This window comes from Gobius niger (genome assembly GCF_951799975.1).
Source record: "Gobius niger genome assembly, chromosome: 19".
Classification (NCBI taxonomy): Eukaryota; Metazoa; Chordata; class Actinopteri; order Gobiiformes; family Gobiidae; genus Gobius; species Gobius niger.
Genome location: NC_136870.1, coordinates 24,694,515 through 24,718,795, shown reverse-complemented (window position 1 = coordinate 24,718,795; position 24,281 = coordinate 24,694,515). Strand labels below are relative to the sequence as shown.

General features: G+C 40.6%; 1 protein-coding gene and 1 long non-coding RNA gene across 3 annotated transcripts in view; one reads left to right on the top strand and one right to left on the bottom strand.

Moving 5' to 3' along the window:
- Positions 1 to 24,281, top strand: part of LOC306978672 — a 247,139-nt gene that overhangs the window by 70,457 nt on the left and 152,401 nt on the right. The gene's annotated exons all lie outside the window — the stretch shown is intronic.
- The window catches only part of LOC306978663 (cytohesin-1-like), a 42,111-nt gene that overhangs the window by 3,314 nt on the left and 14,516 nt on the right, over positions 1 to 24,281 (bottom strand). For both annotated transcript variants that reach the window (XM_079577319.1, XM_079577320.1), the window contains exons 2-9: positions 14,280 to 14,362; positions 13,405 to 13,469; positions 10,954 to 11,020; positions 9,414 to 9,532; positions 7,655 to 7,848; positions 6,097 to 6,245; positions 3,019 to 3,130; positions 589 to 665 (exon numbers count right to left, since the gene is read on the bottom strand). In XM_079577319.1, coding sequence (XP_079433445.1) covers positions 589 to 665; positions 3,019 to 3,130; positions 6,097 to 6,245; positions 7,655 to 7,848; positions 9,414 to 9,532; positions 10,954 to 11,020; positions 13,405 to 13,469; positions 14,280 to 14,362 — 866 coding nt within the window. The remainder of the gene's footprint in view (positions 1 to 588; positions 666 to 3,018; positions 3,131 to 6,096; positions 6,246 to 7,654; positions 7,849 to 9,413; positions 9,533 to 10,953; positions 11,021 to 13,404; positions 13,470 to 14,279; positions 14,363 to 24,281) is intronic.

Below are 24,281 nucleotides of genomic sequence, written 5' to 3'. Positions count from 1 at the left end.
CGGTCATGTGACCAGATGTTGCTGAAAGAGGCTCAGACGCAGTGTTTCGAAGCATCTGCTTCAGGAAGAGCGATACAAGCTCCCGAGCGCACAGTTTTTTGGCCATCACAACGGAAAACTCCACAAAAAAGTGATGAAAATGAGGGACTATATGGAGTTTAAAAATACTTTCTATATAATATTTTCCTCCCCCTACATGTTCCAACAATGTCCTGCACTGTCACTCAGAAAGTTGTTACCTCGGGTCTGAAGTGTCGTCATGCACGAGCTTAATATAGAACCTGCAGTTTCACGTATGACCTGAGGTGGCAGTAGTGAGTATAAAACTGAGAGCTTCCGTACAGCCCCTTTCAAGCAACAAAAAAGTGACCAAAAAACCTACGAAAACATGAGTGACAAAATGTGACAAAAACGCAGTGACAAAGCGACAAAAAAGTTACCATCAGTTTTGTAGGTCTTAGCTTTCAAATGAGCGTTTGCACTGGCCTATAGGCTGTGAGCTCCGAGAAGATTTGGGTAAAACCAAAAAGTGCTCGGTTAAGAGGTTCAAAGTCTTGATAAATGAGAAAAACTAAACTAAGGACTCACAGTGGTGTATTCGAAGTAGTAAAGGCAGTTGTCTGTGAGAATGAACCAACGCCTTTTCCAAGTTTTCACTCTCCCTCCTGGAAAAACAAAGCACAGAATCACCTAAAGACACTTTAAACTTTTAAACCAACTACGTTTGCACGGCAGAGTCTGGGGTTAAAGGTTAAAGCCATTTCCAGGAGTTATCGGCAGCTCAGTGTTACTTTGTCACAACTATTAGGCAGCAGTGTTTTTCTAAGCCAAACAAGCAAACACATGAAAGGGTGAAGTCACAGCAAAGACATGAGGATCAGGGAGAGACGAGCAGAACATCAAAGCTCTAAAGGTTTAAAAACTTACCTCCTGCAGAAACCGCATGGAAGACAAAGGAAAACAACGTCAGAATTCACAAAGTAATCATTGTTTTCAAAGGAAACGTTTAAATGTTAAGGATTTGACCTCGTTTGGAACAGAAAACTTTGTCTTTTTCTACATTATTGGCAGTAATCTCGACACAAGGGCTGCTGGATGTGTAAAAGAAACATCCAGGGGAACACGGGACAAAAATGGGGGAAGTGACAAGAGCCGGGACGATCTGATACACACCACGATACTGATATCACGATACCATATTTTCCAATGCACAAACTGAAGATTTAAAATTTTTATAAACTGCAATATTGCATGATGAATTTAATAACGCAGAAAAAACAAGTTGAGTTTCCAAAATGTATGAATGAAACAGAAATCAGTCTGATCTGGATTAAAACGTTTTAAAAATCTGCCTCTTGTTTAATCCACCAAATTCACCAAATCTGGATATAACAAAACTCTCATAGTATACAAAGTATTGCAATGCATAGTTTCCGATACCAAGGCTGTGGGAACCCAGGGTGCTGAGGGGGCTGCAGCACCCCCTGGTGGATAGTTTGGGAACAGCAGTGGGTAAATTTTGTCCCTCAGCACCCCCTGACTAAAACATCTTCCCACGGCTTTGTCCGATACAATACACGTATCACAACAAAGTAGATTATATATATTGCATAATGTTGTTTTATCTCAGCCCTACTGTTACATACCGATACTTTACCGATACTTTGCTGATACTGATACTAAATTTGTCGTCTAGAGCCAGAAAACAGAACAATAATGTTCATTTATTTCTTTTGAAACAAACAAGTCACTTCCAGTAATACTGTCCCTGGACCAACAGCATCAAAACTTGGATCTAAAGATATATTTTTCCAGCACCTGCTTTCGATACTTGCATTTTTTTTCCAATATCAGTAATGCCTAAAATAAAAATCCAACACCCAGCCCTATAAACTACATAAAGCTAAAGGAAGGAATGTAGAAAAAAATGGAAATTTATGTGTAAACCAATATTTCAGCTATGAAGAGTGTTTTTGACCATGATTTGAGTATTTTTGATGAACTTGTGGAGTAAGAAGAGTTGGGGAAAGACATTTCTTACAAATCATTTTAAATGTAATGGTTGCTAAAATCAAATGTAATGACTTTTTAAGCATTTTAAAGTCCTGTGGATCCTACATTAGATAAAAATGCCGTCTTGTCACAGATAAATGGCTTAAAAAGAGCTTGAATTACGACCATTTCTGCTGATTTTGAGCAGGTTTGGACTGTTTTAAAGTACGAACTAAAGGAACGAGCATTAATTTGTTTAAAATTAGAAAAATGAGGCAAGAAAAATGATCCCTGTTCCTTTTGCTGCAAGATCGTCCACCAGAGGGCGCCACAACACCCTGATCTTTCACACAAGTGGACACAGTACTTTCTCATTCCCTCCCGCCAAAGATGAAAGAAATTCAATTTAAAATAATCAATAGGATCTATCCAACTAGTAGTTTTTTAAAACAGAGATTTAAAATGGATGTAGGAAACTGTAGCTTTTGTGAAAGTGAGCCAGAAGATTTAGATCATCTTTTTTGTTTGTGTGAAGTTGTCCAAAGGTTTTGGCTGGACCTTCAACAATGGATTGTCTCCAAAGGAACTCAGATTATCAATCTAACAATTAATGATATAAAATATGGTATTTTCCGCAATAATCATAATGATTTTGGTCTTAATAATATTATTTTGTTAAGCAAACATTATATACATAAATGTCGTTTTTTCAAGACAACACCTAACAACACTCATTGGAGGAATGAGCTGAAACTTTTTTATAAATCTCTATTATTGATCAACACCCAAAATGCAGAAAAACTGGCTTTTATAGACAATCTTATAGAATGAAGTGCCCTTTTACACTTTTTTTTATTTTTTTTATATAACCTGCCCCATGTTCTTTTTAAAATATATATATATATTTTCTTTAATATGTGCACTGAACATAGTGAGGTCTTTACGCTGTACCTTTTTTGTTTGTATTTGAATAAAAAACTTTCTCATTCCTGTGAGTGAACGATCATCAGGTGAAAGTGAAGGTACCGAGTTTGAGGAGCCAGCCCTCGCGGTCGGGGTTGAAGAACGTGTGCGTCAGGTCGTTCCCGTCGTCCTCCGGGATTTTAAACGGCTCGTTCTTGATGCTGTCGAACAGATTCTGCACAGAGAAAAACAACGGCTCAAGGTCAGATTAAACTAAATGAATCTAATGCTTTCTGGCTCGTTTTCTCCCTCGACATCAACCTTGGGATCTAAAGCTCTCAACTTTCAACACAATGTAATCAGATCTTACACATTTCAGAAAGATCTACAGCAACAATTTCAAATGTTTCCCCTCCTTCTGTAGTAACCGCCCTTCACCTCCAGAGGGCAGCAGAGGGGCAGCTCTTCCATAGTTATTAACATGTTACAAGATAAAACCACCAGGCCTTTGTTCCGATAAATCCACCGTGAAACGATCGGAATAAAAATATCTCTTAATTAAACTAGGATTGATCTGGTTCTATCTTTTACTGTAAGTTCTTTTTCATTTGTTTTTTGAGCGACATCGTTACCTCTCGTTTATTTGGGCTAAAAGATCAGATTACTCGCCCGGCCGCTGTTGTTGGATGGGCGGCGTTCGGCTCGGCGCAGATTTTTGGGTCATGAAAAATCTATTTGAAGCCGTGTCATTGAGCCGAACCTCTAAATTTAGCTTTTAATTAAATTTCTATGGATTTTGTCTGCAGGAGTCGCTCCACTTTCAGACATGATGAGAACTTACCCCAAATAACCCCCAAAACTTAGAGAGTGAGGGTGGAAATAACCGCACTTTCTCTGGTGAAGCCTTGTATTGTATTTCACCTGCTCTAAAACCCTCTGAGCTTTTCCCAATAAAGCGCTCGGTTCATTCAGATTTTAAGGAACGATGGACCGATGAGCTCTGGCCTTAACGGTCCTGGTACCAGTACTAAAGAGTTGACTTGATGCCATGGCCAAATCACTGCTTAAAGTTAAGTTGTACTTTATTAATCTCTGTAGAGAAATTGGCTTGTTACACGGTATGGCTATGCTAGTTCCTCTGACCTGAAGTTGTGAGCGCCAGTACTTCCTGTCTGTATTCTTTTCCTGGAATAATAATCACATTTTCTAAAGATTATGTGGTGGGCAGTGAGTTCCCGGTAGATGATCATTTACTGTGTGTTCAAATCTTGATGTAACAAGTTCAGATCGGAGACACCTGTGATCATAAAGGATTGATAGTTTGTCTTGAAGCTAAAGGCTAACATGCTATAGAAAAAATGTAATAAAAGGCACTATTTCAAATTGTATAATGCATGAAATTAATGTTAGCCTTTAGCTTCAAGACAAACTCACTGATCCTTATAAACATTGGCGTTTCCTTCACTGAAATATTTACACTGTACAGTAACGTTCACCTGCAGTAAGTGATCGTCTACCATGAACTCACCGTCCACCACAGAACCTTTAGGAAATAAGATGATTCGAACGAGTCTAAGCCAATCTTAAAGGGGGGGTATTATGCAAAATCGACTTTTTCAAGCATGTTATTATGTCACTCCCTCATTAAAAACATGCCTGAAGTGTTGCCTTGGCACATTCACGTATTTTTGAACAATCTGTAAAAACTCTGATGGCGGCCATTTTAGGGATAGCTTTGCCTGAGTCCTCCTAGGAACGCCCCCACCTCCTGGAGACGCCTCCGAGCTTTCGTCACCAGCCGAGTAACCAACCACTGCTCCTCAGCAGAACCCCCTCCCCACTGATGCCACAGACAGCGTGTGGAGGGGGCGTGTCGGAAAGGCTCAGAGGTTCTTAAAGAGACAGAGGCCTATTTCAAGACATTCACTACAGCCATTTTGAGAGAGACATTTTATACAAGGCAGTTATTCTAATTTACTGCATTTACAGACCAACAGAAGGTTTGGTCATCATTGTAGTGTGATATAGACTGGTGCTATGTTGATTGAAAAAAGCATAATACCCCCTCTTTAATGGAAATTAATACGAACAGGAAGTACTAGCGCCCGCAACTTCAGCTCAGAGGAACTAGCGTAGCCACATTGTGCAACAAGCCAATGTGTTCTCTGCATTTGACCCATCCTCAAGGAGCAGTGAGCAGCGAGTGTGGGCCGGCGCTCGGGGACCCGTCTCCATGATGTGGAGCCAGGCTGGTGGTCAGAAGCACCTGGCTGGAGGATTCACCTATTGCACATGTTTTTGACCTCTAACCTACGCAGACACGGGCAAACTCCACACAGAAAGGTGGTCCAGGTGGGAATTGAACCCGGGCGCTAACTGCTGCGCCACCGTGCCACTGTTAAAGGAAAGCTAAACACCAAATCAACTTTGTGTGAGCTAAAAACTAAATAATATAATAATAATATAAACTGCACAATAGGTGTCTCATACAAATCTATACGTCCCGGTCAATTTTTTGACATTTTAGTGCAAATGAGAAAAAAATCTTCCTTTTGAGCCTAAAACACTCTGTGTGGCGCCCTGATTTAAATGTGGCCCGTCCTCTCCGTTGGCTCTGGCGCCCTGTGACGTCACACAGTCCATGTGACGTCCGTCGCTCTGCGGGGAATAAAAGAAGCCAAGTCTCTCACGCCTCCACAGTGAGTCGGAGCTGGAGCTGGAACAGAGCGAGACTTAGAAGCATCTCCTGACTGAAAAATAACTGCTGCTTTGGGGAGAACCAGTCCCTCTTTGCACTGCCAGGATCTTTAACTTAACCTTAATTATGATTTGTGCCGGTGGAAAATGGTTATTCCAGGTTAGCCCGTTAGCTTGTTACAATCGCCTGCAGCTCATTGTTGATGAAAAGTCTTCAATAAACCACAAATGCGTCAGGCTCAGTGTGTGATCATCTTAAAGGCTGCTTTTATGTAGCTACGCCCTCCTCCCTCGTCTTGTAAAGACAAATGCCCAAACTTAAAGAGATAAAGATTTTCAGGGCGAGTCTCACCAAACGGCACATGAGAGCGAGAGCCAGTCACTGCTTAACCCACTGTGGCTCGATAGTTAGTTCTACAGCACCGAGTTTCCACCGAGGCTCAGTCCCAGATCTGAAAGTTAATGTTATATTTATTCCACATTTCGGTTCCCGCCGTCCCTCACCCTGAGCAGCTGTTCGGGCAGGTCTCCGCCGTCGTTGATGCCGCGGTTCATGGCGGTGAATCTCTGCACCGACGGCTTGTCCTTGACGTTGGGGTTGTGCAAACTGGTGTTGAGCATGATCACGGCGAACGACAGCACGTAGCAGGTGTCTGAGGCGGGAAAAGCAGCATTTAGACTTTCAGACAGGTCACATTAGGAGCCAGTTTCAAAGATTACACAACACTGCTCCACTATTTTCACTGCATAACTTAGAAAACTCAACGTCTAAAACACATTCAGCTGCAGTTTGGACGGAAATCTTTTTGCTCAAAACTACTACTTGTTACTTTCGGTCCATCTGTACTCAGCCTTATGTACCCAGATTTATAAATAAAGTTTGATTTGTATATAAACCCACATTTATCTCTATTGTGACTATTTGATGTTGTTGATGAATCTATATTTTTGGGGTCTCGACAACGACGATGAAGCAATATTTTTTACAAACCATCAGCAATATGTAAAAATGTGCTTCAAATGTCTGAATTTACTTTTTTTTGTCGATCAAAAAAGATCATTGTCCTGAACAGACAAAAGGACTTTCCACATTTCCTGTCTTTTTCTCAATTTTCTTCCATGATTTCCATGACACCCCCTTTTTTCATATTAATTTTTCGCTCCCAATTTGTTCCCTTTTTTTGAATGCCAGCTTCCCCCTTTTTTTTCCCACTTTCTTCTCCCAAAGGTATCCCTTTTTTTTACTTATTCGCTCCCATTTTCACCCATTTACAAATATAAATGGGTGAAATTTAAAAATCATAACTTTTTCCCCAAACTTTTTTTTCTCCTTTACCATTTCCCCCAAATTTGTTCCTTTTTTAATCACATTTTTTTCCATTTTTTAAAAGAACTTTTTTTTAAATGGGGGGAAAAAGTGAAAAAAAAAGGAAATTCTCAAAATTTGTTCATCATTTCTTCCCCAAACTTTTTTTTATACAATTTTCCCCCAGTTTGTTCCTTTTTTAATCGCTTTTTTTTTTCTTCATTTTTTAAAATAACTTTTTTTTAAATGGGGAAAAAGGAGGAAAAAAGAAAGGAAATTCTCAAAATTTGTTCATTTTTTCCCCAAACTTTTTTTATACAATTTCCCCCCAATTTGTTAATTTTTTAATCCCAATTTGTTCCACCCCCCCCCCATTTTTCACTAACTTTTAACATCATTACATCATTTCCCCCCAATTTGTTGCTTTTTTAATCCCAATTTAAAAAAAAAAAGTTAATAAAAAATATAATAAAATAATAAAAAAATAATAATAACTGTTTCTTCACTTTTTGCTCCCATTTTTTCCCCATTTAAAAAAATGTACTAAATTCCCAACATTTTCTAAAAAAAAAATTCCCTACTGTTCAGCAGCAAGTCAAATGCTAATGTTAATGCCACTTTAATGCCCAAACTATATTATTTTTACGAAAATCCGAAATAATTTTTTGGGTATAATTTCCGGTAGATCCGCGGCTGAATGTGCCTCAGACCATCGTGTTTGTATTAAAGACAGTGAAGTCTGTATTGTTCCTGTACCGGTGCTCTGGAACACGCCCGGGTTGCAGCTGCAGTATCTGTGGGCGAAGGCCTCCATCATGCGGTCGATCTTCTGGGCCTCCCCCGGCAGACGGAAGCTCCACAGGAACTGCCTCAGCGCCTGCACCAGGTTCAGGTCCGAGAACTCGTGCAGAGCCACGAACGACTGCAGCACCGCCAGGTTCAGCTCGTCTCTGCAAACACACGGGAAAACATCACCTACGGTCAGGGTTTAAACCTTCTGCAGGACAAAGAGGTGGTTGTGGGAGAACTCTGGGACATGACATGGTTCGTAAAGGGAGCAACAAATCAGATATGATGCTTTTTTATGTCCAAAAAAAAAAAAATTCTTAAAGGGATATTTCAGGATTTTTGACATAGGGCCTCATTTCCTAGTTCTCCAGAGTGTTGCTGATTTCTGGAGATATTTTTTTTTGTAATTCATGTAGTTCTTATATTTGAAGAGCTTAGTGGTGCTAGGCTAATGCATGTCTATGGTATCAGCTAGTCTGCATTAAAACCAGTGTGACCCGCTCCACAGAGCACCTGAGGCAAATCACTTATAACACCAGACTAACCATATAAATGTCTGTGTCCATAGAGTAGTTTTAACCATTTAGCATTTAAAATACCTTATATTTGAGCAGCATCAGCTTCGTGGTTGTATAAGCTAGGCTATGGCGGAGTGATCTGCTAGAAAATAGTCCCTCAAAATACGATCATTCATGTGATGCAGGTCAGTTATATTACAAACATGATTCTATCGACACAGACATTTCTATAATGAACCACAGCCTCGGTCACTGCAGGAGAGACTTAAACAAAGACACGCAGATGTCATGTGTTTTGGAGGATGTATCTGTACCTGTGCGGTACAGATACCGCACTGCAGTTTAGGGTGAGTGACGATGACACACATCGCCCTGTTTGGATGCTCGCACACGCACGGCAGTCAGATCTCGTGCACTCGTGTTGTTGTGACAGCGGGTTGTCCTCGGACAGCAGCACTGCGGTCCATATGGACCCGTGGTCAATGCCCGCGGCCGGTGGGACCGTCACGTGGGGGCCGGCCACGGATGTAATAGTAATAATAAGAGTAATAATGCATTAGTCTTATATAGCGCTTTTCCAGACGCTCAAAGTCGCTTAACAATTTGGTGCATTATTCATTCACCCCATACTTGGTGGTGGTAAGCGAGGAAACCAGTCTGCACACATCAGCCCCCAGCACCAACCACGCACACACTCAGTACTGTCGCCAGGCTTCCTGGTGTTCCCAAACGGTCTCCCATCCCAGTCCTAACCAGGCCCTTCCCTGCTTCGCTTCAAAGTCGGTATGGGAAATAAACATGGCGGCGGCCATTGAGATTGCGGTTTCTATTATAGATTAGATACAGATTTAGTCAAAAAAATATCCTCAATTTTAGTCTAGTTTTAGTCGTCTAATGTTGCATGTAAATTTAGTCGACTTTGCATTTATAATATTCATTATATAATCATATTTAATCTGGTTCCTCTGCTTCATGTTTCTGCTCCACATGAACAAAGCTCAGAGCTGATCCTTTGGAAGAGGATTTACATGATCAGAGGCTGTTTCAGACGGTCAATAGAAGTTTGGATGATTTTAGTCTCTCCTTTTCATTTTTATTTAGTCTTATTTTAATCATAGTGTTAGGAAATTAGAGGTTGATATATCTTGACCTCTAATTTCAACTGGAAAAGTGTAAAACAGTCCATCACACAGTGCAGAGTCCCTCACCTCTCTCCCAGATAGTCGCCGATGGCCGTCTTGTTAAGCCCCTCCCCTTTGTACAGGAACCGTGCGATGTCATCACTGGTGTTTTTCAACAGAGAGCTGTCGATCAAGAAGCGGATTCCCTGAAGAGACAAACGGCCATCAAGGTTAGTCAAGTTTTCATAACAGAGTCAAAGTACAATTGCTTTGTTAGAAAGTGAAAGCTTGTTTTCACTGTTTAGTAAAATGTCATTCCCGTTACAGCCTTCAGATGGCGCTCAAAGCCAATTTGGAATCCTGACTTACGGATTACGGACATAAAAATATGTATATGTACCGAAATTGCCAAAGTTTTGAGCAACAAAACCTAAATACTATAGAGCCAGGTTTTAATGTTTGCTTTGTTGTTGTTAATGTATTAGTTATATTTCTTTTGGAGGAGCTTTAGGATCTTGTTTAGCTTTACTAAGTTGAGAAAATCTGTAAAAATTCAAATTGTGCCTTGTTTTTTGCAGTTCAAAGCTCAAGAAACCAGGCAGGAGTCAAATCTTGGAGAAAAACCTTCAGAGACGAAGTGGAGATGTTGTTGCAAGAATGGAATGAAAACCATATTTTGAGAAAACGTCTGCACATGAAAGGAAATGACCATATTTGGATCACAGCATCATCTCGGCCGCCTTTCTTGCTACACGTGGATACCAAACATGTAAATATGTGTGAATGAATAATACAAAACAAGGCATTTACACCTCAATTTTATACCGGATATGTCCCCTTTAACTTCCTGAACAATTTTAAACAGTAGTTATTGGGAGTGTGACAATATATCGATTTTTCCGATATATCGTGACATTATATGGGACAATACTAGGGCTGATCGATATTCATGCCAGATATCTCGATATTGATACGATACAACTATGGGTTAGGTGAAAACCAAGCATTTTTCAGACAAATTTAAATATACAAAAGAGTGCCGTTTTATCGTATTGTCGGTATCAATACGATACCAACATTTTATTCCGATATCGATACTTCTGATGACGTCCTGCATATTAATGAGTCACGTCATGCGTATCAATGGAGGCCAATCGTGATCAAGAATTCAGTCAGGACAGCAGGGGGCAGCACTACAGTTTTAAGCACATGGACCAAGCACTGTCACACAAACAAATTACTTTTAATGATAGTTTTTTAGAATGTATTCCTTTTGAAATAGAACTGTGCCCGTTTCTAGTTTACTTAAATGTATATAAAGTGATGCCTCTGACAGATCTATAGACTCATCTTCAGCGTGTAAGTCAGGGATCATGCATCATTTATTCACACAGAAAGAGGCACATGGAAAGAAATGTAAATGATGAATTACATGTAGTATGTTAAAATAAAGGTTCAAAGTCGCTTTTCTTTATTATGATGTATTGTAGGTTATTTTTGTGTAATATATCGATTATCGCAGTGTCGGAGTATCATGAGATTATTCTTCTAAGCCATGCATCGTGTGTCGAATCGTGAGGTACCCCTCGTCGTCATTATATTGAGCTTCGTGTGGTTTTCGCGTCACCTTCTTGGGATCCATGTTGAACTTCTTGCGGCCCACAGCCATCTGTTTGTTCCGCTGCATGCTCTTCCTGAAACGCAGAACGAAGCCTCACATTAACGTCATGTCTCTGGAAGGACAGTGGCTCATTCAGTCTGAAGCAGCTGATTCAAAAACATGTCCGACGGCTCTTTTGACAAACGTAATGTGGAGGAGGTGCATGTTTGACTAAAGGTTGAGTAGATCGTAGCATTTAAGCTAATCGTGGGTGATCGAGTGATTCTCACATCGAGTGTTTAGAACGAAAAGGTAAAGTATGCGCCATCGGAATTGTGAAACCCGAAAATCAGAACATAAACCACCTGGGAAAGTAATTATAGCTTGTTTAAGATAATTCAAAGCACCAAAGCATTAAATATTTGATTGATTTTGGTATTCAAGCTCAATTTACAAAATATTATGCTGTTCCCTTTATTACTTCTAATTAAAAGGCCTAATAAATTGAAGATTACTTGGTTTTGTTGGCAAATAGACAACCAATAAAAGGAGAGGGAAGAAAGGACATGTCAGAGTATCTTGGGAAAATGTGAGCTCCATGAATCCTGGCTTTGTCATCTTGGAATAAGACTAAATTGATACTAAGGCTATTTCCACACGAAGAAAAAACACCTATATTTTCAGAAACTTAGTAAATGTGTGCGACTCAGGTCTGTGAAAACGGCGCAATTCATCTTCCAGGCCTGTGTGAGGCGCTGTGACGCTAGCACAGAGAATAGAACAGGATGCACAGTAAACTTTTGTGGAATGTAAACAGTGAAAATGAAACTGATTCAAGGACTTTGGATCTACAGAAGAGACGAGGAGGAGAGTTTACTCTTCAGACGTAAAAACCTGTCAGTGACTTTTACTGTCAGTCCAAAAACACAGACTGACTCGTGTTTTTCTACTTGTCACCTGAGGCTTGTGGACGGCAGTGGAGCAAAGAGGAGCGGAGTCAAACCATCATAGATCCATGAGGAAAACTCATTTTAAGGTCAGTAGATTATGGATCACAGACTCTGGAGCTGTGATGTCATCGTTTTAGTAACATAACGGCGCCACGTAAACAGCGTTTTGAGATCTTTCCACTCTGGGACCTAGTTTGGAAAATGTTTGTTTACAGACCCCCAAAACGCCGGGCTCGTATGGACGATACACTGGACTGAAATATAACTGGATTTGAAATTTGGTCAGCTTGACTTCGCATGGACAGGGCCTAAAAGTATTATGGAAGAGAGATATTGATCAAGTGTTGATACTTTCTGTTTCCTCCAGGCGGACCACAGTGCGGCTCCTCCTCTTCTTAAAGGAATATTTCAGGATTTTTGACATAGGGCCTCATTTCCTAGTTATCCAGAGTGTTGCTGATTTCTGGAGATATTCTTTTTTGTAATTCATGCAGTTCTTATATTTGAAGAGTTTTGTGGCGCTAGGCTAGTGCATTTCTATGGTATCAGCTAGCCTGCATTAAAAACAGTGTGACCCGCTCCACAGTGCACCTGAGGCAAATCACTTATAACACCAGACTAACCATATAAATGTCTGTGTCGATAGAATCATTTTTGGAATATATCTGACCTTACATCACATGAATGATCGCATTTTGAGGGACTATTTTCTAGCAGATCACTCCGCCGCTGCGTAGCTTATACAACCACGAAGCTGATGCTGCTTAAATATAAGTTGTTTTAAATGCAAAATGGTTAAAATTACTCCATCGACACAGACATTTATATGGTTAGTCTGACGCTATAAGTGATTTTCCACATGTATCATGTATAATTGTCTCATATAAAGCGCTTTGTGACTATGTCTGTGAAAGGCGCTATATCTTCTCATGTGCACTGTGGAGCGGGTCAGACTGTTTTTAATGCAGGCTAGCTGATACCATAGAAATGCGCTAGCCTTGCACTAGCCTAGTGCCACAAAACTCTTCAAATATATGAACTGCATGAATTACAAAAAAGAATATCTCTAGAAATCAGCAACACTCTAGATAACTAGGAAATGAGGCCCTATGTCAAAAATCTTGAAATATCCCTTTAAAACTTAAAACTAGAGTAAAAAGTGCTCATTTAAACCCTGAATAAAATTCTAAAACTAAATCCATCCCTTGTCGAATGTAGGATCGGATTACTGGTGCTGGAGGTGGAAAGCATCAGGTGTTTTAATAGAAACTGTAAAATTTGCAAGTGTGGCTAACGTTAGCTTAGTGGTCCATTCATTCCTATGGCGTAGCTTAGCATAGCAGCCTCCATTCATTTACATTCATCAGTGTGCTATTATTTTTTCTCCTAAAAATTCACGGCCAAACCTGGAGCCTTGTATTAAACATCACTAAATACAGCGTCAGTATGATTTTTTTTTGCGATCTCTCACAGAAACAAGCAATTACATATTTTCCCACGATATTGATTTTGATGCCGCTCGACTCACCGTTCTTCAGACTGACCGAGGTTTTCAATCTCACAGGTCACCTCCGCAATCTCATCCTTCAGCCTCTGAGGAACACACAGAAACCAAACACAGGCATGTGGAGATTTAGGAAGTATATTATATTATATAGAACAACTTTAGAGCAGAAATGTGGAAACATGACAAAGATTTTCACCAAAACATGCCTGAATCAGATCTTGTGAAAAGATCGAGAAACGGCCTTTTTGCTTTTCAATCAGATTTAAGGCTTAATTTATTCAACATCTGGCTTTGAAGGATATTCTAGCACCGTCCAGAATCCCCGCTGAAGAGAATAATGTGGCGACCTTGACTCATGTCCAAACTCTGAACCCTATGACACATGAGCTGATCCTGGAGGTATGTGGAGCAGACAGACCCTCCCTCCCCAGGGACGGAGCACCTGTTCTGGGGTCGCCTCGGACCACAGCCCCCCCCCCCCCCCCTTCCCACATTTAGACCTCCCGAAAGAATGACAACACAAACGGCGTCCTCAAAGTTATTTCACGCTGTTTATCTTCATTTAGTATTGCATTCCATCTAAACAGTTCTGCACAAATATCGCCCAATGACTGAACCATATCAGGGTTTTTAGAGGAAGCAGCAAGTCAAATTAAATGCTTCCAATGGCATTTTTATATTAAAATGTTCGACTTTTAATGCCACAAAAGCAAAAAAGCCAGTGTATGTTTTATTCCATAAGTTTTTCCAACATGAATGGACATTTAAATAATCTAAAGCAAATTTGATAGATTTGATAATATCACGATATATCGCAAAAGGGTGAGTTTGGTCTATATATGGATATTAGTATGGATATTATACTATCATAAAAAGCCTTTTCCTGTGCGTCTCACCTGGATGTCCTGCAGCAGCTCCTGTTTGCGTCGGCGGATGCTCTCCAGCTCCTGTTTCTCCTCCGGGCTCAGGTCGTCAGGCACTGAGGCACAGAAACACAGAATACAACGACCTTTACCACGACTATATCCATAATCAGGTCGATTATCGGAACAGAGGGTCATGGAGTCAAGGGAACACTGTCCAAAATCCACTGAAATCCACATCAACTTTGTTCCGACCCAGATCAGTGAAATAAGTTTCCCACGTTGCATCAGAAAACGTCATCAGCGCTTCTTAAGCTGCATCTCTGCGTTCACACGGGTGGAGTGCGTCTGCGAACCTGTGATAAGCTCGAGCTGCCGACCGCACTGCCACTGAATGAATGAAAATGTGGTTTTGAGACATATTTTTAAAAAAAGTTATGCAGTAAAAATTGATGAGCAATGTCGTTATTTTCCAAGAAATTTACAATCAGTGCCAGTTGGAACCCAGTTTAATGTTTTTTATTGCCCTGCAGAATCGTTGTTACAGCCGTAATGAGTCTGTGAAGTGGAAACTGTAACATTTAGGCCTGTGGTTTTCAAACTTTTCACACCGAGTTTAACCAGGCCAAGATCCAATCAGGATAGTGTGGTGTTTCTCTGTCATTTTCTTGAACAATAAGTCGATATTGTAACTATTGTGACAGGCCGAGAATACAGCCATACTTTTAAAAGTGTAAAGCCTGTTGTTGGTCATAAAAGGTGAAAGGAGTTGATTGATTGCGAAGCCACGGAACTTAATTTGTCGGGAAAAACCCCCCGTAAAGTCACTAAGTGCTCGAACTCACGCTTGAAAAATACATTGTGTGAGTGAGAGGACATTTGTTGGGTCTTTCAAGAAAGAAAAATCTACCAAAAGTTCGCAAAACTTTGGTAATAATGACGGACTTCTGAGATAAAGAGTTTTCATTAACATGAACTTTATATTATGAAGAGGTAATACTGCCTTTTTGCCTGAGGGGGGCGCTATCGATAGTGTGCAAACGAAAAAACAGGCAGGTTTCATTCATTCTTAAGCGGGGTGTAAACTGCACGTGAGGAGGATCTTAGACCATAGCTCAAAATCACAGGTCAAAGGTCGTATGAGACAACCGTTATTCGAACACCAGTCGCAGAGTGAGCCTCTGTCAACTGTCTCTTCAACACATCCTTCACCGCCAGAGTCACGAGCAACAGAGGCCGGGCATGAGCAGGTCTGACTCCACATTTCACAGGACTTTCCCTGCACTTTTCCACGGAAATAAACCCCTCAGCTCAACACACGCCGTCTGTAACCTGATATAGTTTTCAATTAGTTCAAAATGCTTGTTAACGCGGACAAAGAGAAGAGAACACATCTCACCTGTGGCTTCCTGTTGAGTTTAGAATCAAATTTAAAATCCTGCTCCTCACATTTAAATCCATAAAGGGTTTGGCTCTGCTCCATCTCCAAGACATTATCGTTCCATATCAACCAAACAAAGATTCCGCTCTCAAAACTCAGGGTTACTAGTGATTCCTCGAGTCTCCAAAATCACTGTAGGAGGCAGAGTGTTTATCTCCAAGCTCCGGTTTTATGGAATAAACTCCCAGCCCACGTTAAAGAAGCAGACACAGACCCTACATTTAAGACTAGGCTCAAAACATACCTCTTCGAATTAGCTTATAACCAGGAGGGTTTGGTAAAGCTCTGACCCACAGCCTGAAGTAAAGCTGCCTTAGGAAGAAGTACGGTCCACTGAGCGCTATCCTCTTCTTCTTACTGCAGACTTTGTCTTATCATGATACAGTATTTCTTTTATCTGTAGTCTGTTCATCACTATTCACATGGTGTCTCCTGTCCCACCCCCCCTCGGGAGTGCCTGTCTAGATCAAACAGAGGAACCCGGCTGAACGGAGGAGCATTCTGGAATTGGACACTGAGGACTGGATGGTCTGTGATCTTGGCCCGTCTGCTGAGGGATCCTTCGGCCCTGGGTCTATAGCCTGTCCGTCCATGGGAGTGGATCTCTCCTTCTGTGGTTCTCCCCGAGGTTTCTCTGTTTTCCCCCTGGGTTTTTGAGTTTTTCCTCGCCGTGCTGGAGAGTCTAAGGACAGGGGACGCCTGCTGCCGACGCTTAGTTGGACATTATGTTTGCCTGGATACTTAATTCGCCTGAACTTTATATTGTCATATGTATTGCTCTGTTTTATTGCCTTAATGTTCGATGCAGATGTGAGGAAACTCCTGTTGCGATATTGGGCTAAACAAAACCATTGATTGATTCATTGACTGACATTATCATCTGACATTAAAAAAACAAATTAAAACAAATAAAATAAAAAGGGCATTATTGTGTTTAGTTCAAAGACCTGTCTGTTCTTTTCAGACTCTTCCAATGCATTATTGTCTATACATTTCTGCTCAGTCATGAACCCTCTTCCTTTGACGAGGGAACATAAACAAGGTTAAAAGCTTAAAAAGTCCGTCTTGCATAACTTATCTGCGTTTATACGGCGCGCTGCAATTTGCAAACCATTCTCCTTCCGCCCACAAGCTTTTAAAATGTACATCTACAAACTGCGATGCCATTTTGAGTCCTGCCTCGGAGCCGACTGTTGACTGAAGCCTCTCAGCGTGGCGCCTCCGAGGCACAGCACGGCCCGTCCTTTCTGTCGCTCCGAGCTAAAAGAATAAAGAAAGACTCAAAATCAAATCAGCATTTTCTTTATTTTGACTTGGGAATAGTTCATGAGCTGCTGACAGAAACCATAGCTGCAGCAGCGCGGGACAAAAGAGAGAGGGGAAAGTTTTAAAAAATAAATGAACAGGACGCAATCTGACACGGAAATCCACTTTGCTCCAATTTTAGAAACCGCCATCTTTGCAAAAACATACAATTGACCGAAAAGCGGTTGTTTGTCCCGACTGTGCGGAGTCAAAGGTTCAAAGGGTTATCAACTTTATTCAATTCCACAGTCACAATCAACAAAACGGCTTTTCCGACGCCACACAATGAACAATTAAGGTCTTAGCTTTGACCCTGTGATCTCCAAAGTATAACTGACCTTCCTTAAGGCAGCGGGGAGAAAAAATAAGCTATTTTCACTGTTTGCTGACAAATCTATCATAAAGATCATAAATGTGTTTTCAGGTTGAAGATGGTAAAACGTATTATGCCATAAAACCCACAAACACATAAATATGATAATAAGGTTTATATAGAAACTCACCATAGCAACAACAGACGGACCAGATGCACTAATGAAGCACAAACATCGGCCGTTTCTGATCGATTTCCTGCTTGTGGTTCAGAAACGTGAGTCACGACAAGCAGCAAACTTTCATTCATATCAGTAAAATCAAAAGTAAATGACGCAGGATACGCCTACAGCTTCCTGATGAGGTTAAAGTACAGGGTTAGCAGCTTCTACACACGATACAAAGAGAGGTGGGCACTACATCGTCCACAAGATGTCGAAATATATCGTCTACAAGATATTGAAATATATCGTCTACAAGATATCGAAATATATCGTCTACAAGTCTTCGAAATAGATCGTCTACAAGACATCGAAATATATCGTCTACAAGACATCGAAATAGATCGTCTACAAGATATCGAAATAGATCGTCTACAAGAGATCGAAATATATCGTCTACAAGATGTTGAAATATATCGTCTACAAGATATCGAAATATATCGTCTACAAGATATCGAAATATATCGTCTACAAGATATCGAAATATATCGTCTACAAGATATCGAAATATATCGTCTACAAGATATCGAAATATATCGTCTACAAGATACTGAAATACATCGTCTACAAGATATCGAAATATATTGTCTACAAGATATCAAAATACATTGTCTACAAGATATCGAAATATATCGTCTACAAGATATCGAAATATATTGTCTACAAGATATCAAAATACATTGTCTACAAGATATCGAAATATATCGTCTACAAGATATCGAAATATATCGTCTACAAGATATCAAAATACATTGTCTACAAGATATCGAAATATATCGTCAACAAGATATCGAAATATATCGTCAATAAGATAATATCAAAATATATTCCCTAGATATTGAAGTATATCGCCTACAAGAAAATATCAAAATATATCATCTACAAGACAATATCGAAATATATTGTCTACAAGATATCGAAATATATCGTCTACAAGATAATATCGAAGTATAGCGTCTACAAAACAATGTCGAAATATATTGTCAACAAGATACTGAAATATATCGTATACAAGATAACATCTAAACAAATCATCTACAAAACGATACCAAGAAAATTGGAAAAATTTGAAAAACTACAGGAAAAATTGAGGAAAAAATAGAAAGAAAACTTTCAAAAATTAGGGAAAAATAGGGGGAAAAAAAGGTCTGCTCTATTGTAGTCTGTTGTAAATACAAATGTCTGCAGCACATTTTCACAAATTTCTGATGGTTTGCAAAAAATATTGCTTCATTATCGTTATCAAAAAGTCCACAAAAAATCACTACATTATTTTTTGTTCACATTGTCCAGACCTCGATACAAGGAGATTCCGCTGTTTGGAGGAGACTAAGAGTTCTTAAAGAGTTCTTAGAGAGTCCTCAAGAGTTCTTCTTCACCGTTTGATAATTGTAAGTGACAGTGCCGCTCTCCCGCCTGCAGCAGGTGGTCCCAGACGAGTTGTTGCTATAGCGAGGTGCAAAGTGAACTCTCGCCCTCCATCAAAGTGTGTCTATAATGAAATAACACGTGAAAGCTTCGTGAGCAGCAGCTGTCCGTGACCTTCATGCTCCATCAGCTGTGAGACGCTCATGTTCCCAGAGGTCCTCGCGCAAACAACAGGGTCAGTGTGGAAGTCACCGCACCGACGTCAAGCTCTACAAAAAGCCAAAAATTCACTTATTTTTCACCTGCTTTTCGACGGTTTTACATGAACGGAGCCGAGAACAAGACCTAGTGTTGTCCTGTTTGAGTCTCAGGACAATTATCCAATCAGAGAGCAGATCTTATAGTTCAAACCGATGGAAATAAAGGTCCTCAATCCCAGCCCCCGTCCTGGATATTAAAGCTCAGTGGCTGAACTCTGGAGGTTCTTAGTTTTCAAATGAGGACATACGCTTCATGTGCAGCTTTGAGCAAACCAAGTTCAGCTGTAGTAATATTTTTGTTGACTAAAATAAGACAAAACAAAAATGAAAGAGACTAAACTCATCCAAACTTCAAATGACAGTTTGAAAGAGCCTCATATTATTTGCATTCTCTGGCAAAGGAGCAGCTCTGAGCTTTGTTCATGTGGGAGGAGCTCCATGAGGCAGAGGACCCTGATTAGGGCTGGTTACTGTTCATTTTTTTCCGATACCACTACTTTAACGATACCTTCTTTCCGGTACCGGTTCCTTAACGGTACCTTTGTTATTTTAATTTTATTAAAATAATGCGTATAAAAAGCATAGTTCAGGAGAAAGTCCAAAAACAGCACAACAGAAAGAACACAGGCCACAGCAGCATCACTTGTAACTTCATTTTTTGAGCAGAATTCCCACTTAAGCAGAGATAAAAACAGAGAAAGGACAGTATTACCTCCTGAGCTGCAGAGACGGATCCACATCAGGCACCGTTTTACTTCAGATAACTTTTCTAAACACACTGAGCAGTTCCACAAAGTGAAAGTACTCCACACGTCAAAGATCCTTACATGGTGTGAGCTTTCACTCTGACACTAATAATTTACCAAAACTGTTCCAAAAATGGCTAATGCAGAGTGAGCGCTCACTTTATCCACAAATAATCTTTGATCCATGTGGTGCAGCTTGAGTTTAGTAACAACAGCAGTAACTTCAGGCTCTGCGGGGCTAAAGCTAAAGGTAAAGCCCATGTGTTTCTTTTTGTCACTGCTTTTCTCTTTGTCAAAGAACTCTAGTTTCTTATTCAGTCCCGGTTTAGTCCTTGTTTTTAACCAGTTTAGTTGTTTAGTCCTGGCTAATAATGACTGAAGTGCTAGTAAGTTATAGCTTTGCTTTGCTTTAAGCAAACATTTGCGCTGAAGCTGCTCATGAGTTCTGGTTACCTTTTTAGACTCACTGCGGGTCATTTATTTACGTCTGGAGACAAAAAGGATACCGCCCCCTACTGGAGCTTTTCGGTCGGTACCAAGTAGGTACCGTTTAATTTACATGTAGTTTTAGTCGACTAAAACTAAATTGAAAAAAGCATGGACAAGGATGAGCAGCAGCATTTACACATTTTTTACACACACAGCATTCTCACATTTATATCCGATTTGGGGCCCTAATTAGCCTGGCTAACACCAGACTAAAATCACAAGTGATATTTAGTCTGGGGACACCTATTCATTTTCTCGTAGGAGAGGTGTGGTTTAAGATCGTCCATGGCCGTTTATTGGGCGCTACGAATGTCTATCATGCGTCTGCACGAGGCCACAGCCAATCGTATCATCGTATCCGATGACGTATGACGTACCCGCTGTAAACTTTCGAGCTAAACTATTTAGAACAAGGTCTAAAGCTTGATCGAAAAATAGCGTCGCATCTGCTGCTGTCATGTTGGATGCGTAAATAAACTTTTTTTTTTAAATCTGTAAATAAACTACAAGCTTCCGTATATCGAATAGCGCGTCATCGTCTTGCCGTCCCTCCTCGTTCTGTGATCGGTTCCCAAATCTATGCGAAAATTTCGGCCATGGTCCCCAGGCTGTTGTGCAGTTCCAAATGATTCGAGTGCACACAGCAGCCTGGTGTTAACCAGGTTAGACCCTAATACTGTAATAACAGCAACTACAATATGGTAAACATACAACACAAACATGCTATTTCCTAGCTAGCACTCACCATTTCCCACTTGTTTTGATGAAGGACCATTGAGGAGCCGCCTCCAAACTTTCACTTTAAAAGCGACGATACGGAGTTTAATGTTAAAATTAAGTATTTTCCTCCCCCTACATGTTCCTCCATGTCCTAATGTGTAGAATGAGCTCAGACCTGTTCACCACAACTGCCTCTAAAATCCTGCACTGTCACTCAGAAAGTTGTTACTTCGGGTCTGAAGTGCCGTCATGCACAAGCTTAATATAGAAGCTGCAGTTACAAGTAAGACCTGAGGTGGCGGTAGTGAGTATAAAATGGCAAACTTGAATCCAGTCCCATTAAGTTTAGTCTTTCAACATGTCGTTTAGCGGCGGTACTTAGCTTTATGTTTGAATATTTGAAACAATACCATTTTCATGCACATTTCACAACCAAGTGAAATAATCCAAAAAAATAATCTGCTGCCTGTGCGTCCATGGGAGTGGATCTTGTGGTGTTCCCAGAGGTTTCTCTTTTCACTTTGTGTTTTTCCTCATAATAAAGGAATGGCATGTTAACCATCAGCTGCTTATTTAGACATCGCTGTTTCCCTGTTGTGAAATAAAATAGTGATGAATTTGAGGTTCATCACAACCTCAAATGAGCAACCAATTCATCTACAAAAAACAACTCATGACTATTTGTATTTCAGCTGAAGTAGAGTTACTGTCTAACAAGGAGGAAGTAGCAGAAGTATCAAACAAATACAAATGGCTCAAACATGTATCTGTGAAAGCGTAAAAACCGACCTTCGGGACAGTGTCCATTCATCTGTTCCAGTCCTCGTCCCACAGCGCGGTAATCCTCATACCAACGGGACAGTCCTGAGTCCGAATGTGGAAACCCTTCACCCAGACCCCCTCCCCTCTCTCCCCGTCTCAGCTGGGACGTCCCGACTCCTCCCTCCCCTCCCCGCGCACACGCAGAGCTCCCCCCGGTGGACAGCAGGGGCACAGGCAGCCCAGAGGAAAGGCTGTTTGAAGACTTCTGTGGTGGTAAAATGTTGTTCAGTAAAATATCCACTTTTCAAAGCAACATCTGGGGCTTCAAGCTGAAAGTTTAAAGGTGTGTAAAAGAGAAGCGCTGCCAGCTGTTTGTAACGATGAGCGAGGCCAAGCTGACGTCCCTGAAGTCTGGGGACGATTAACAAAGTGACTCAAAGGGGTTCGCCGGGTCATAAACCACAGAGAAAGATTTGTGTTTTGTATGTGGATGATACAGAACCTGAATGAACAAAGTCAGAATGAAAGTGCACGTTGAGTTTCTGAAAGTTATATAAACGAGTGAGTGAAAACCTTCTTGAACTAAGTGTGTTCATTATAGTGTTTAGTGTGTGTCTATTTTTGCTGCTCTTTCCTGTTCTGGCTCTCGGCAAGAAGTCATCTACAAATTAATCATCAAATAAGTGTTTGCCCTTGATTTTAGTAGTTTAGTAAAAAAAAAATCTCATGCATTTTTAATTGACTTGAAAGAAGATGTTTCTTCTTAATTTAAATACTTATTCCGAAGTCTTCTGTTTGACCTGCCCTTTGCACCAGTGTGTGGCAACGAACATTCAAATGTAGGAGGTCTGCAGATGGAATATTTATATTTGTTTAAAGGGGGGGTATTATGCAAAATCGACTGTTTCAAGCTTTACATCGTGTTATTATGTCATTCCCTCATTAAAAACATGCCTGAAGTGTTGCCTTGGCACATTCACGTGTTTTTGAGTAATCTGTAAAAACTCTGATGGCGGCCATTTTAGGGATAGGTTTGCCTGAGTCCTCCTAGGAACGCCCCCACCTCCTGGAGACGCCTCCGAGCTTTCGTCACCAGCCGAGTAACCAACCACTGCTCCTCAGCAGAACCCCCTCCCCACTGATGCCACAGACAGCGTGTGGAGGGGGCGTGTCGGGAAGGGTCAGAGGTTCTTAAAGAGACAGAGGCCTATTTCAAGACATTCACTACAGCCATTTTGAGAGAGACATTTTATACAAGGCAGTTATTTTAATTTACTGCATTTACAGACCAACAGAAGGTTTGGTCATCATTGTAGTGTGCTATAGACTGGTGCTATGTGACTGACAAAAGCATAATACCCCCTCTTTAAAGGGACTATACAGAGTTTAGAAATGTTAAAATTAAGTATTTTCCTCCTAATGTGTAGAATGAGCCCAGACCTGTTCACCACAACTGCCTCTAAAATCCTGCACTGTCACTCAAAAAGGTGTTAATTCTGGTCTGAAGTGCCGTCATGCACGAGCTTAATATAGAAGCTGCAGTTACAAGTATGACCTGAGGTGGCAGTAGTGAGCATAAAATGGCTAACTTGCATCTAGTCCCTTTCATGAACGAGCCACACCGGATTGTAGCCTTAGGCTACTTTCCATCCGTCGTCCCCCATGCGCACTCTCATTCATCCTGGCCTATTGTACATGTTTTAGTGGTAGGGGAAAATGGAGTGCCCGGAGGAAACCTACGCAGACACAGGGAGAACATGCAAAATCCACACAGAAAGGCCCCGTCCTTGGTGGGAATCGAACTCTGACCTTCGAGCTGTGAAGCACAAGCAGTAACCGTTGTGCCGCCCAAATAAAATCATGAATAAATAAATCTAAATTGGAAGATTTTTCCACAGAATTACACAAATTAAGTCAAATATTAAATCTTTTGCAGGTAGAGTGTATGTCGACCACTGACTCACCATAGACTCATTTATAAGCATTATGTTATTGTATTGTGATACATGGTTTCCAGTAAGATTTGTCCCAGCCCAACAAAGCACGAGCACAAAGTTATTATTCCACTAAATAAATACAAGAATCACTTTAAGAACATGTTTTAAAGGTCTGGAATAAAGGGTTAGCAGGTTTAACACATTCTACTATCACATTGTAATTACTTCAATGACCACTAAGTTTAAAAGACACAGAGGTCCTGCACATTATATACAAGTGATAAACAGCTACACACTCTCCATATATTGTCCTGTACAAAAGACACAAAAGACACATTGAAATCAGAGCCGACTTCACCAGCAGCTGACCCAAGACCCAAAGGCAAAGCTCCATTACTCTTTCTACATTTCAGAGGCTGACTCCATCCACAAGGCACGGACTGTCCTGATCCACTTTAAAAGAAATCATTTGTG